Source organism: Phialemonium atrogriseum, assembly GCF_030411735.1.
Source record: "Phialemonium atrogriseum strain 8032-3 unplaced genomic scaffold QBC33scaffold_20, whole genome shotgun sequence".
NCBI classification, from domain to species: domain Eukaryota; kingdom Fungi; phylum Ascomycota; class Sordariomycetes; order Cephalothecales; family Cephalothecaceae; genus Phialemonium; species Phialemonium atrogriseum.
The window spans coordinates 189,964-202,768 of NW_026848157.1; the positions used below are offsets into that span (position 1 = coordinate 189,964).

Here is a 12,805-nt window from a genome sequence, read left to right on the forward strand (position 1 = left end):
CGAAGTGGCAATGGACCTTATGTTTGCATATTACGTTGAGAAACTATGATAATAAGAGACTTGGAAGAGATGTTCTAGCAGTGAGAAAAGTGAGGCTGACGTGCGGTGTCGGCGACGCACGTCCGCGCCGCAGTGGCGCGTGGCTGCCTCGGGATTGGAGGGAGTTGGCAGGCACTATGCCTTCCTTGGAACTGGAGAGGACCGGAATAGGTTGCACCGCTTGCCGTTCCTTTGGCTCTAGGTACGGCCCAAGTTGACCATTCCCGGATCGTCATTGGAGTTCTCCTTTTGCCCCGTAATATTGATACAATCGCATTGTGTGACTGAGGTACAGACTATTGATGCTTAAATAGAAACGAAAGAAAAAGAAGAAGAAAAACAGGCAACAAACCATCCATACATCATTTTATACACGCAAATTCTCAGGCATACTCTGAATAAGCCGGCAGCTCCTCGACCTGCTCGAACTCGGTCATGGAGATGTCGTAGCCCAGGTGGCGCTTGAGCAGCTCGTGGGTGACGAACCTCTCGGGGCAGTTGCCCTGGGCATCGACAAAGGAGACGTGGTGGTTGACGGAGCTGATGCGGTCGAGCTCGTTGGCGTGGCGGTGATGGTGGGGGCAGCCCTCGGCGCCGATGAGGAAGATGGTGACGTGGGCCCACGACAAGCCCAGCAAGTCAAGCTCGAACTCGTCCATGTCTGTCGCCTCGCCGTCCAAGAGCAACAACAGCCGCAGAATGGGGGTGTCTGGCCCGGCCTGCCACCCGTAGATGGGATGGTGCACCGCCGACTGTGAGTGTTTCCGGAAGTGTAGCTCCTTGACTTTTTGCCAGCCCGTCATGACCCGAGTCCCGCCACCGACTCTGACGTTGCTCCACATTAGGTCGAGGTTCCTGTGATTGATGGCACCGATGTGCTGCGCGTGATTCGCGAAGGTGACCAAGTCGTAGCCATCGGATCGATGGTCGTGGTTTGCCATTGCGTCTGTGAAGCGGCGCACTATAGATTTGGCGACGTCTGATCGACAAATGTTAGTCCAGGTATGGTGAAGAGATACAGAAGAAAGATTCGGTAGACAGTTTACCTTTGTTCTTGGGCTGAGTGGTTTGCTCGTAGCCCATAACGAGATACTGGTCATAGATGGGCCGCACGGGATCGAAGTCCATGGACCCGGAAACGTCCAGGAGGATCATGGTATCGTCCGACGGTTGCTCGGGTCGATCAAAGGGCCTAAATGGAGGCGGCATGACTTGCTTGGAGTACCCAGTAGAAGTATGCTGCAGGTGACAGGTGTCATTTGCAGAGTAGTACAAAGGCGGCGGCTCAACCGCCCGAGCCATCCTGTCGCGGGCCATGGTCATTTCCGATATGAAGTCGGGCTTCATTCTCAAGCCGACGCTACCTTCGCGATGGTTCAAGACCCAGTATAGTCGCTCCTCGGCAAGATCCTCATAGCCCCTCCACGCCGGGGTAATACCCCTCCAACCCGCTGCTGCCTCGATGGAGAACTTCAGCGGGTTAGATGCCTGGTTTGCCCACGCCACGGGGATAGGCTCAAAGTACCCAGCCTTGAGGAGATGGAGGTACTGAATGGGAGATCGAGCTCGGAGGTCATCAATCTTCTTGGTCATGCCCACCTTGTCCTGATACCCCGCGACGATCTGCCGCCATTGGTCGTCTGGCCACCGTCCTCGTTCCTCGGCAAGAATCTTTCCCCTGAGAGCATTGGCTTTATCTTCGGATGACTTTATGCCAATGGCCTTCTTGAAGCTCGAGAATTTCGATGCGGGTTTTCCAGTCTGCAGGGCCCTGTGGCGACCTCCTTTCTCGGATGCTTCTCCTGGCTTCTCCTTGGGTGAGGGAGTGCCACGAGTATCCTTGTTCGGCGGCTCCTTACCACCTATGGCTAAGTTTTCCATCCCAGTAGGCAGCAACTCGTCCTCCCAGATGCTTTGATATGGCTCTTTCGCATCGACCTTTGCCTGAGCTTCACGATTGAGCTTGGCATTCAGCCTGATGGTTTGTTGTATCCACATCGCATGATAACCCGGCTTGGGGCTAGGAATCTGGAGATTCCAGCTGTATTGGGCTTGCCAATACCCATATGGGGAGCCAACGCGGAGTTGATAGGGGTTGCTAGAGAAGCCGAAGATAACCGGGTTGTCGCTGTAAAATGACTCTCCTGGTACCAGAGTAAGAGGAAGCTAGTTACGAGCTACCTAGATGAATCTGGTATACTAACCTGGGTACATAACCGCCCTTGCCCATAGCTCTTGCACCCCGGCTCGGCTCCATTTCCTCTGCTGATACTGGTGGATGGGACAATAGCAGAGAGTGTCTACCTCATGCTCGGGCTCGATCTCACTGTTATAGATGCGATACCGGAACTGGAGGTTTTGTAGCATTTGCTGCATCTCTTGCTGCAGGTAGGTTAACCATGGCTGTCATTAACACCACCAGTTGTCCCTCTTGAAAGAAAGAAAACAAGAAAACGCGAACGCACCTCATCTATCGCTCGTCGCTTGCCAGCTTCAATCACGTCATTGGTGTGGTAACGGGCGACGCCGCGCAAATTTGAAGAGCTGCTTTGGGTTACTTGAGATGGCCCAGGCAACGCTGCGTATGACGGCGGAGGCGGAGGAGGAGCGGTTGCCGTCTTGCCATTGTAGGCTTTTACGTCTTCATCTCCACTGTCGGCCTTGTGGCTTACTTGTCCTGCAAGCGGGTCTGACTGACGGTGGATGAAGGCAGCGATGAATTCGAGAGACTCTGGAGAGTCACCTAATAAGCTCTGCAGATGCTGGGCACGCTCGGCTTCGGGAAGGTTACTGGTGTATGTCACGATCTGCTCGAGATCTTCGTCATCCAGTGCTAGAATCTTGCGGAGGCGCGGCAGCACCCACAGCTTCAGTGCCATATCAATTCGATTTCTTGGCCAGTACCTGCATGGGGTTCGTGTGGATGTGGATTCAATAGCGGGCGAGGTTCTTGGCGTTTTGCCAAGATGATCTGTGACGGGGATCAGCTTTGTAGTATAGCTTGGAAGGCGGGGTGGCGGGGGGCGTGGGGTTCGAAAATGGCGCAACCCGCCGGGCCTAAGCTAAAAGCCCGGAATAATTATACCCGGCACTGCCCGGCACCGCCCCGATCTTGCCCCGCCGTTAGTGACAAGATGGTCGTCATAGGGTTAACACATGGATGAGCTTTCGCCACTTGTAAGCTGACGCCTTGCCTTTGAGCCTTGGATCTAATGCGTTACACGGAACAGTGATCATGAAATGACGAGAATTCGTCTTTCTCACAATAGGGTGGATACCTTGATCTAGGTACCTATTATGAATGATCTTCTCCTCCTAACTCGTTCTACGGCACGTGCTTGCTTTGCCTGGGCCAGACGTCGGGAAACACGTTGTCCTGTCAGCACCGGGCTACGCTATTCTTGCGTTGTCCTCTGCGGATCTTCCCCGGCTCCCTGGAGATATGTGGTTGGTTAAGCATGTTAAAACAAGAATAAGGGTCAAGTACCTAGTTGGGGGGAGAAGTGCGGGGAGGCTAAGTATCGATATCACGGCCCGGTTGAAGTTCCTACATCTCACTGTGTGTATAACGAGGTTAGGTATAGCTAATTAAGGTGCATCAGAGTCATCACTTAGCGCCAAGCCTGAGGATTACAACCCGACAACTATTTACAACCCACTAATTACCACTTCCGGTTCCACAACGTCCGCTGCCCTTCTCTCCTGTCCTGCTTGCCTTGAAGCACGGCAACCACTCAAGGTATGCCTTGATGAAGAGTTCCGCCGATTGCTTCACAGGCGGGTTGGCAACGTCCTCAGATCCCCGCGGCGAGTCGCCAGGCCTGAAGGATATGTCCTCTGCGTGCACGGCGCCGGCGAACAAGAGGCCAAATATATCTGTTCCCGAGGGAGCTTCGCCGCACTTTGGGATATCCTGCGTTATCTTCCGCTTCGGCGCTCCGAGGTCCTGATCCAGGCTCATCACGCTGAAAGCCCGCCAGGGGTCGAACTCGCCATTCGTCCACATCACGTTAGACGGCTTCATGTTCCATCCGCCTAGAGAATTGGGATACGTAGTGTTCGGCGTGTCTGGGAAGGCGGACTGGGCGAAACCAGGGAAGTAGCCGGTCATGTCTGTCTCATGGTAGAATGTGTAGTTAAGGAGCTTGCTGCCAAGCCGCAGGGGCGAGCTACCGTTCACAGCCATGACTCCGCCAATCTCGGTCAAGACCTGCCACTTCCAAGCATGGATGTCGCCGAATACATACTCCGAGGTCTCCTCGGAACCAAGTTTGTCCATCATCTCCGAAATGAACATGTCGAGGTACTGGTTGAGTCCGTATAGGTAAGCAGCAAGGCCGATCTCGACGCTATTGGACGCCGCAATGCCTAAGTCGGAGGGAGTGCCGTCCCCGTTATTATACAGGTTAGTGCTGAACCTTTCAACCGGATCCGTACTTGTGGCTGAGGCGTTCCCAAGGTAAGCATCGACATTGAACGCCTCCATGCTATCGCAGAACCTCTGAACGGTACTGGTGATGCCAAAGCTTTGGACCATGGTCATCAGCAGAGTAAAGAGACCGGTGGCAACATTCGTGTTGCTGAGGTCGGCCGCGTTGCTCTGAATCCATTCCCCGTCGCCGTCGACGCCCTGGGTCGACAGGTACACTGCCACTTTGATGTCTAGGATGCTGCTCTCGTCACCGGAGTCGAAAACCTCGTCGATATGGTCGACGACGGCCTGAATATCAGAGGTGCAGTTCCTGGGGAGGGCGCGGTAGATGGAGTTGAAGTACGCAGAGCCGTCAGCGACAGTCTCGACCGGGGCAGAAGACGCCCAGGCAGCGTAGACAACCTCCGGGTTGCGAATCCTAGCCCAGGCGGCGCGGTTTCCCGGATAGCTGCCCCCGACCCAGATCCACGGTGTGTGGTACGGGTCAAGATGCTGGGTGGCATCCGTGCCGGCAAGAACCGTGTTGTCGGATCCAAGCTTAGTCTTGTTGAAGACCTCTTTTGCAAAGTAGGCCACGTCCGCCAGGGCCTGCTCTATCGTGAGGTACTGGTAGTCGTCTAATCCGCCGAGGGGAATACCCTCGTATTCGACAGGGCTGCTGGTGAATTCACCCTCCGAAATGTTTAGCGGAACCGGGTTGCTGGCGCCGTAGTACCGGTGCTCCCAAGCAATGACAACACCACCGAGAGCCTTTGCCAGCTCCATCGGCGCACTGATGGTGCCATCCCACTCTGCCAGCAACATTGCGAGGGTGTCCATGCTGATTCCAGCCTCTCCCCAGTCATACAGGATCACAGGGCCACCTGGTTTATAGTAAGTGTCATTGACAAAGTAGCGGTTGTCGAATGTCCGCGTGTCGGTCGTATTGAAATGGTCTACCGGGATCGTCGCGGTGTATCCTGGAACATCTGGCGGGGATTCGTCATCGGGGGAAAGCTGTCTCTTGAGCATGTGGTGGCCGTTCTTGAATGCGCAGGCCTGTGACAACAAGGCGAACCCGACACCCCATTGCAATACGGGCTTCATGATCATGTCGGCTGGGGACTCTGTCTGCTACAGGTTTGAAGAAACTGCGATTTGAATGTGTCCACGTTTCCTTCATCAAGAGTCGCTGGGTCTGCAGCCGACGTTTTATATAAATAAACTAAAATAAAATAAAAGTAAACACCCCGAGGGTAGTCGTGGGATTCACATCCTTGGGCGCAATTCCGGCCCGCATCCTCCTATTCAAGCCCGCATCCTATCATTTCGGCTGGCTCCAATCCTACCATTTCGGCCCCCATCCTATCATGCTCTCAATGCTCTGCAGTGCCCTGGTCTGTGCCACCCGGCCAAGACAAGCCAAGACAGGTTAAGTTGCCCAGATCCACACTGCTACATCATGGGGTCATCCGCCGGGGCAGTGCCTGGACGGATAGATGATCGAAACAACATATTCAGAGTTGCCATGGGGGCCGTTCGGATGTGCCCGCTCTGAAAGGATCAACTTTCTTATTTTATCTTCCTTTTTCATTACAAGGCAACCCGAATGAGCCGGCTGGGAACCCGGCTAAACCTTTCAGGGCCTCCCGCTGCTTAGCAACTCCTTGCCCAAACATTGGAGACGCATTTCTTCCCGCAATCCCGCCCTGCCCCAAAAGAACATCCTACCCCTGTAATACCTCTTTTGTCCAGCCTCGTGGCCCCTCTCGTAGCAAATCCCGGTAAGAGCTGATGGAGCTGATTGATCGTTTGGGGCGGCGTAGGCTGCATGTTGAAGGGACAGGTATGCAAATCGCCCAACTTTTCTCGCATCTGCACAATTTAACCATCAGACCAGGCCTACTGCCTCCTGGGCTTGTTTGACGTCAACATGCCCCCTCCTGTATGAAGAGGGCCGAGGGGCCTCCTTCAGGCTGCAAGAGGAGATCATGTGCAGACAAACGACGAAAGCATCTTTGCATGGCCGCATCCCCTCGACCAGCAGTCTCATGTTCAACTGACAGGCTTGTTGGCGTCGACACCGGATCTTTTCAAGGACTCTTCCCAAGTCAGCATGGCGGCCGATAAAGGAAAAGCAGGCGTGGCGCCGCGTGGAGCTTCGGAGGGAGGTTATCTGAACGCTTTCGAGCTGGTCCGGCAGCTTTTACAAGTGCAGCTGCCTACCATCTGCCCGCTCCAGGCAATGAAGTTAACCCTCACCGACTCCGTCCTAGGGCTGGAGAGCATCTCGCACATTGTCCCAGAAGCTGACAGCCTGCCGCAAGTAGACCATTGGAAAGCACCCGCCTTAGTCTTTGTTGCCGGTGACGAGACCAGCACGGCTACAGTGTTGATACCCGGGAATGATAACCATCCCTCATCCACTCTGAAGAACACGGACCGCACCGAGGGACCCTCGCGAGACTTAGGCCAAGGACAGGGGGTGAGCAAAGAGCTGGTGAGGGTAGAGGGGTATGTCACTTGGGTTTCGTCCCGTAATACCGTCTTAAATACAAGTTGACTCAGTGGTTCGAGCCCTCGATGCTTTCTTCAGGCGGAGGATTTCTGTCGTCCCAGGGCTCGAAAATCCCCGAGCCCTTCAACAGACCCCCGATCGTCTCCCATATCAAGAGGAACGCAAAGAGGGCCATGACGACGATCATGAAATTCTCAGCGCTGAGATGGTCGTGCGTCTCGGGCAGGGCAATGAGGATCATGGCGATAATGAACCGCATTCCGATCCTCGGCATCTTGGATAAGATCAGGTCCTCGTCTCGCCCGACGCGATACAGCATGCCGTAAACCCACAGACAGAATAACCCAACGCCGAGCCCGCCGCCGAGAAGCTGCCGCTGGCCCTCCTCGAGCTCCCGTGCCCGCGTACTCACGGCACACATGTGGCCGCCGATGAGGAACGACGCCGAGAGCGGCAGGTGTAGCGTGAAGTAACCAAAGGCAGTCCAGGCAGACCGCCGGATCGGGTGCGTGGCCTGCGCGCTCCCGTCGCCGCTCGCGTAGATCCAGTTAAGGACGAAGGCGATGACGAGCGTGCAGACAGCCTTCACGTAGCCCGAGGTCAGGCCGATGCCGGCAGGGTCGCCGACGATGATGCTGTAGACGAACTCGCCGAGGATGATGATGAAGAAGGCGGCCAGGCGGTCGACCTCGTGGGCGATGTCGACGGCCGTGCTGTACGTGAGCTTCAGCTTCCGCTTGATCCACGGGCTCAGCGTGAGGGCCCAGGTGGTCTCTTGGTAGAAGATGAGGACGACGACGATGGCGATCTTGGCCCGGATGCTGACGCGCTCGAAGAAGAGGGGGATGACGAGGAAGAGGCCGACGAACATGGTCCCGGCCATGATGCGCGCCTGAGCGCGGTGCTGGTAGCTTGCAAACGACGCGACCAGGAAGACACTTAGGGTGGTAAACCTCGCCACCATGTATGCGCCAGCTGTCGTTCGCATAGCCCAGATATCCTCATCCACCGCGTTGGCGTTGTTAGCATAGAGCACTAGAAGTGCCATGACCCACAAGATAACCAAACGTTGTATCAGATCGTCAACATAAAACGCGTTACCGATCTCCCTTAGATCTGACCAAATATACCACGCAGGCGCAAAGATGAGCAGATACTTGACGAGATGCTGGCCATCTGGATGTTCGCTGAGTGAATCGGCAAAGTTGGCTACCATGGCGACATCTGTCATGGTCAGAACACACGGACGTACAAGGAAATCCATATATATATATAATATATATGCATGAGAGTCATTTGGAGATTAAGGGCGACAGGATGGGTGGAGTTGTGGGCTAGAGGGAAAAAGCTTACAGAGCAAGTCAAGGAAGAGCTCGAACCGACTCGCTTGTCGCTCCCCCTCGCTCGCCTTGTAGAGCCGGCCATTGTAGAACCACTGTAGAGCTTTGGGCCGTTTGATGAGATAGCACGATGGCTTGGTTTTTTCTTGAAGCTCATCGCAGTTCATGCTGATGGTGGAGCAGCGAGAGGTTGCGTTACTTTGCACTCAGCGCAGGTGAGATAATTACCTTGTTAGCTGAGGCGGAGGGAAAAGGAGAGCGATGGGGGGAGGGGTATCTTTCAGCTGAGATATGCACATACACAAAGTCCTGTCCCGCTCTATATACTCAGTACTACAATATCCGTACTTAAGCAGCTTTGTAGTATTAGGCTAGCCCAAGGTGGACTAGTCTGTCCCTGGACGCAGGTGGCAGAAGCTGGCAATAGCTGCGGCAACTGTCAAGGTCGCCGAGCAAATGGGGACATGCCTGTGGAGACTGCCCAGAAAGTAAGGACACCAACACTAAGCCTTAGGTACACTACGACTAAAATCTCCATGAGTGTACGTCGTAGGCAATATATACTCATTTGGGCTAGGCATTAAGGCACACTCAATTGGGATCGAATGGAATGAAGGAAGGAATCACCGCAGAGGTGCCTTGTACCCCTAGATTCCATACCCCTGCAGGTCTCTCTCGCTTACGCGCTCAGTCTAATTACCTCCTTCTCCGCCACATCTCCCAAATAATTCACATTGCAAACTCGGCATTATCTTCCCACGCCTACGCTGTGTATCTGCCATTGCAACCATGGCGACCAAGAGGAAGACAATTCTAATCACAGGCTGCTCTTCTGGGGGTATTGGTGCCGCCCTTGCCCGCGCCTTGGCCAACCAGGGCCACCACGTCTTTGCGACGGCGCGGAACACCGCCAAGATACCCGCCGAACTCACCGAGTTATCCAACGTCTCGACGCTGCAGCTCGACGTCACATCACCCACCTCAGTCGCACACGCCGCAAGTGTCGTCGGCGAAGTCACGGGGCAGCTGCAGGGCGTCAGGGGACTCGATGTGCTGGTCAACAACGCCGGATTCGGGTACACGATGCCGATCCTCGATATCGACATAGAGGAGGCTCAGAAGGTCTACGACACGAATGTTTGGGGGCCATTGAGAACCATCCAGACCTTTTCCGACCTCCTGATTGCGAGGAAAGGACGCGTGGTCAATGTGAGCAGCCTGAGTGCAGTTCTGAACCCGCCGTGGTATGGTAAGCATTAAAACTTCCGCCTTCAGTCTCCGAATCCTTCACTTGAGTTGGCCATCTCACACAATTCCCCTCCCCATTGCAGCGACGTATGCCTCCTCTAAGGCGGCCCTAACTACCCTGTCCGAGACGCTGCGCCTCGAGCTCGCCCCCTTCGGCGTCAGCGTCGTCACCATCATGCTCGGCACCATCGCCACATCGTTCCACACCAACGAGCCCACCCTCGTGCTGCCGCCCACGTCGCGGTACGCTGCCGCCCTCGACGCCATCACCACCTGGTCAAAAGGTGAAGCTGGTCCCCAGAGGGCCCCCCTCGAGGACGCTGTGAAGTCGCTGCTCCCCGACATTGTTGGGGAGTCGAAGAGCGGACAGACATGGAGGGGCCCATTTAGTGCGATTGTTAGGTTTGCGTCAACATGGTTGCCAACGTTTATTCTTGTAAGTGTACCTATGCTGGTGTCAGTTCCATGCGGTGGGCATGTCTATGTTACTAACACTCCGGTTGATCTAGGACTACCAGCTCAGCGCAGGACATGGACTCGATATGGTGTCTGAGAGTCTGAAGAAATAATTAGAAGTAGCTTGATTTGTTTTCGACGGTGAAATGTGTCAACACATTCTATTTAATACACCATTACACCATATTACCTCATTTATCGTCACTCTTGTCTCCCTTACGATCCAGATTCCCAAATCCCACCCTGGATTGTTCAGGGTCATTTCCATGATAAAACTGGCCTATTGGTATAGAGAGAGTAAAATCACGGCACGTCAAAGTGAATGGACAAAAAAATGGAGGTAATTACCTCTTCTTCTGCCAGCCCGCCCTACAGCGACATCATCTCCTTCACCGTGGCCAAGATCTCGTCAGGTTTATTTGCACACAGGCTGCCATGACTCTCCCCTGGACGACACGGAGCTCTGCCTTCGGCATCAGAGCGAGCCCCTTCTTCACCATAGCTAGCGGGACATTCACGTCTTGGTCTCCATGCCAGACAACCATCTGCCCCGGCTCGATCTCCAGCTCATCAAGCCCAAACCCCCACATGCTCCCGAGCATCCTCGCATCCCAAGCCGCAGGATAAGACCCTTGCCTGAGCGCCTCGCGCAGACTGTTCACGATGGCGGGTCGAAGCTCCCTGTTAGACTCCCACGCGTCCCGGTCGGCGCCCGGCCTCGACCTCATCATGTCCTCCAGCGCCTGCTCCAGCCTCTCGGGGTGCCCCGTATCCTGCGCTACCTCCCCAAACTGCCAGTCCATATCCCAAGCCACGAGACTCGTAGCCCAGGGCGCAACCCACAGCAGGATGTGGGACTGGAGCAGCATGTCGGCCGTGCCGAGAGCCGCAGGGACGATGCCGGCCACAATGCCGACGGCGACAACGCGGCTGCGGCATGGCCGTGCGCGCCACCATGCGAGGGCATACAGAGCCCCGCCGAGACGCCCAGCACGGCGAAGCGGGAGACGCCCAGGTGGTCGGCCAGGGCGAGCACGTCGGCGGGCCCGTCGAAAAAGCGGCGGTCGGGCTGGAAGGTGGACGACGAGCTGCCGGGGCGCGAGGGCGCGATGATGCGCAGGCCGTGGCGGGCGGTGGGGGCGGAGAAGAGGGCTGCCTCGTGGTGCGAGGCCGGGAAGCCGTGGAAGTAGAAGACGGTGGGCGTGTTGCTGGCCATGGCGCCGTAGATGTCGTAGACGAGCTCCCGCCCGTCGGGGAGGGTTAAGGACTTGGTGGTGTCCTCCATTTGTGTGTATCTCGAGGAGATGCTGAGGGCCGAGAGCGACTAGAGTGGGTTTGTTCTTGGTCTAATATCTCTCTTTTCGGGTCTGACGATGCTCAACTATGTCAAGTGAGAATTAAAGTGAGAAAATAGAGGCAGGCCAAGTTTTCGTCTTCTTTTTCTAACGTTTACCATTTGGAGATGATGAAACTTGTCATTCGCATGCTTACTTCAGATGTGCTATTAATATTTTTGGTGGGAGCTGAGCCACAATTCCACGTCCTCAACTTCGTCTTGGCACATATTGTAGTACATCATAACATTATAGGTTATTACTGGACCATAAAAACCTCTAATCACTTGACTTGTCCACGTCAGTATGCCTGTAAATAGGTCAGGGCACAATCTTGCCGCAGGAGAACTACCCAAGATTCGGGGCAGCTAGAAACAAAAGAATTCAATTGCCAACAATCCTGCGAGTTGCCTCTGCTGTCTGAGAAGCAAAAGGGACAACGGGTCAAACTCCTTGTTGCATATCGAGTGGGACTTGGTTTGATATGGACGTACAGAAATCTTGCCAAGGTTCCCAAGTCACACTGCTCGACTGAGCATTGTACGACACCATGTGTCCTCGAACGGCGTCTGGTAAAGGCCACAAGTCTGTCGTGCGGATCTTCCGGGCCTCTGCAACATGAACTGTTTAGGAGGGCATTGGAAGTGGCGTTAGGTAATGAATCATACAGAAGACACAGAATATACATTGAAAGCGTTGTCCTTGCGTATAAATGGCGTTTCCCTGTCCTACATGTAACGGCTTGTGGCTAGTTCAGTTATGGGACGTTGTGAAGCCACAATCCCGGGTGAGCTTGGTGACTCCTGACCTGACAGCTATATCGCTAGCTACTTGCACCGCTCAACAAACTCGTACAAAGAATGAGGCTTTAAGCGATATTGAATACAGTGTAGCAAAATACTCTATCTGGACTAGAAAGTTGACGGGCTATTTCATGTTATTGCCCATCTCAGGAGGTGACCCTCCGACCCATTTGGATAATCGAAAAGTCGACAGAAGAGATAACAATCTATAGTTATTTGCTTCGGAGCAATCATAATATAGCCCTAGCCCTGGGGCTGGATCTAATAGGGTGTAGCTGAAGTGGCTGAGCCCCCAGGATGGAACCGGGACTGGATCGGGACCAGGCCGGAACCCCCGCCGGCGCTGGGATTTAAAATGGGTCCAATCCCCGGTAACATGATACCTTCCGATGCACCGGAAAGTCCGCCAGCATGGTGCAGATGGTCAATTATGAGGTTGATAGTGCAAAAATCGGCACTGAAACCCTCTCAAAGCTTCTACTCTCAACATACGAGGCAGGGGCAATCTCGAGGGCCCCGTCAATACAGCTTAACGGCCAGAAACCCTCCCCCCCCCTTCCCCCCCCGGGACAGTGGAAAGGCGGGGTTTATAGCCAGCCCAAGTGACTTGAGCCGGGCAACAATGCAAGCATCTAAACTCCCAGGGGCCGCTAACC

At 54.7% G+C, this 12,805-nt stretch overlaps 5 protein-coding genes across 5 annotated transcripts; 1 reads left to right on the plus strand and 4 right to left on the minus strand.

Moving 5' to 3' along the window:
- Window positions 1-107: 107 nt before the first annotated feature.
- Window positions 108-3,040, minus strand: QBC33DRAFT_544881 (uncharacterized protein). Its single transcript, XM_060428500.1, has 4 exons — window positions 2,505-3,040; window positions 2,244-2,421; window positions 1,086-2,183; window positions 108-1,018 (listed from the first exon to the last, which is right to left on the minus strand). Exons 1-4 carry the CDS (start codon window positions 2,916-2,918, stop codon window positions 423-425), a joined length of 2,286 nt encoding a protein of 761 aa, XP_060281405.1. The 5' UTR covers window positions 2,919-3,040; the 3' UTR covers window positions 108-422.
- Window positions 3,041-3,697: 657 nt separating this feature from the next.
- QBC33DRAFT_593201 (serine carboxypeptidase S28-domain-containing protein) lies at window positions 3,698-5,563 on the minus strand (the record flags this gene model as incomplete). Its single annotated transcript, XM_060431714.1, has 1 exon — window positions 3,698-5,563. One exon carries the CDS (start codon window positions 5,561-5,563, stop codon window positions 3,698-3,700), a length of 1,866 nt encoding a protein of 621 aa, XP_060281406.1.
- A 1,106-nt stretch (window positions 5,564-6,669) lies between these two features.
- QBC33DRAFT_174851 (low temperature requirement protein A) lies at window positions 6,670-8,541 on the minus strand. The gene is made up of 2 exons (XM_060422375.1): window positions 8,322-8,541; window positions 6,670-8,192 (listed from the first exon to the last, which is right to left on the minus strand). Exons 1-2 carry the CDS (start codon window positions 8,473-8,475, stop codon window positions 7,015-7,017), a joined length of 1,332 nt encoding a protein of 443 aa, XP_060281407.1. The 5' UTR covers window positions 8,476-8,541; the 3' UTR covers window positions 6,670-7,014.
- Window positions 8,542-8,856: 315 nt separating this feature from the next.
- On the plus strand, window positions 8,857-10,263 carry QBC33DRAFT_174871 (uncharacterized protein). The gene is made up of 4 exons (XM_060422376.1): window positions 8,857-8,942; window positions 9,000-9,557; window positions 9,640-9,992; window positions 10,066-10,263. Exons 2-4 carry the CDS (start codon window positions 9,098-9,100, stop codon window positions 10,123-10,125), a joined length of 873 nt encoding a protein of 290 aa, XP_060281408.1. The 5' UTR covers window positions 8,857-8,942; window positions 9,000-9,097; the 3' UTR covers window positions 10,126-10,263.
- QBC33DRAFT_571761 (Alpha/Beta hydrolase protein) lies at window positions 10,184-11,473 on the minus strand. Its single transcript, XM_060430616.1, has 2 exons — window positions 10,972-11,473; window positions 10,184-10,942 (listed from the first exon to the last, which is right to left on the minus strand). The coding sequence occupies exons 1-2, from the start codon at window positions 11,295-11,297 to the stop codon at window positions 10,402-10,404; spliced, it is 867 nt and encodes a 288-aa protein (XP_060281409.1). The 5' UTR covers window positions 11,298-11,473; the 3' UTR covers window positions 10,184-10,401.
- Window positions 11,474-12,805: the final 1,332 nt, after the last annotated feature.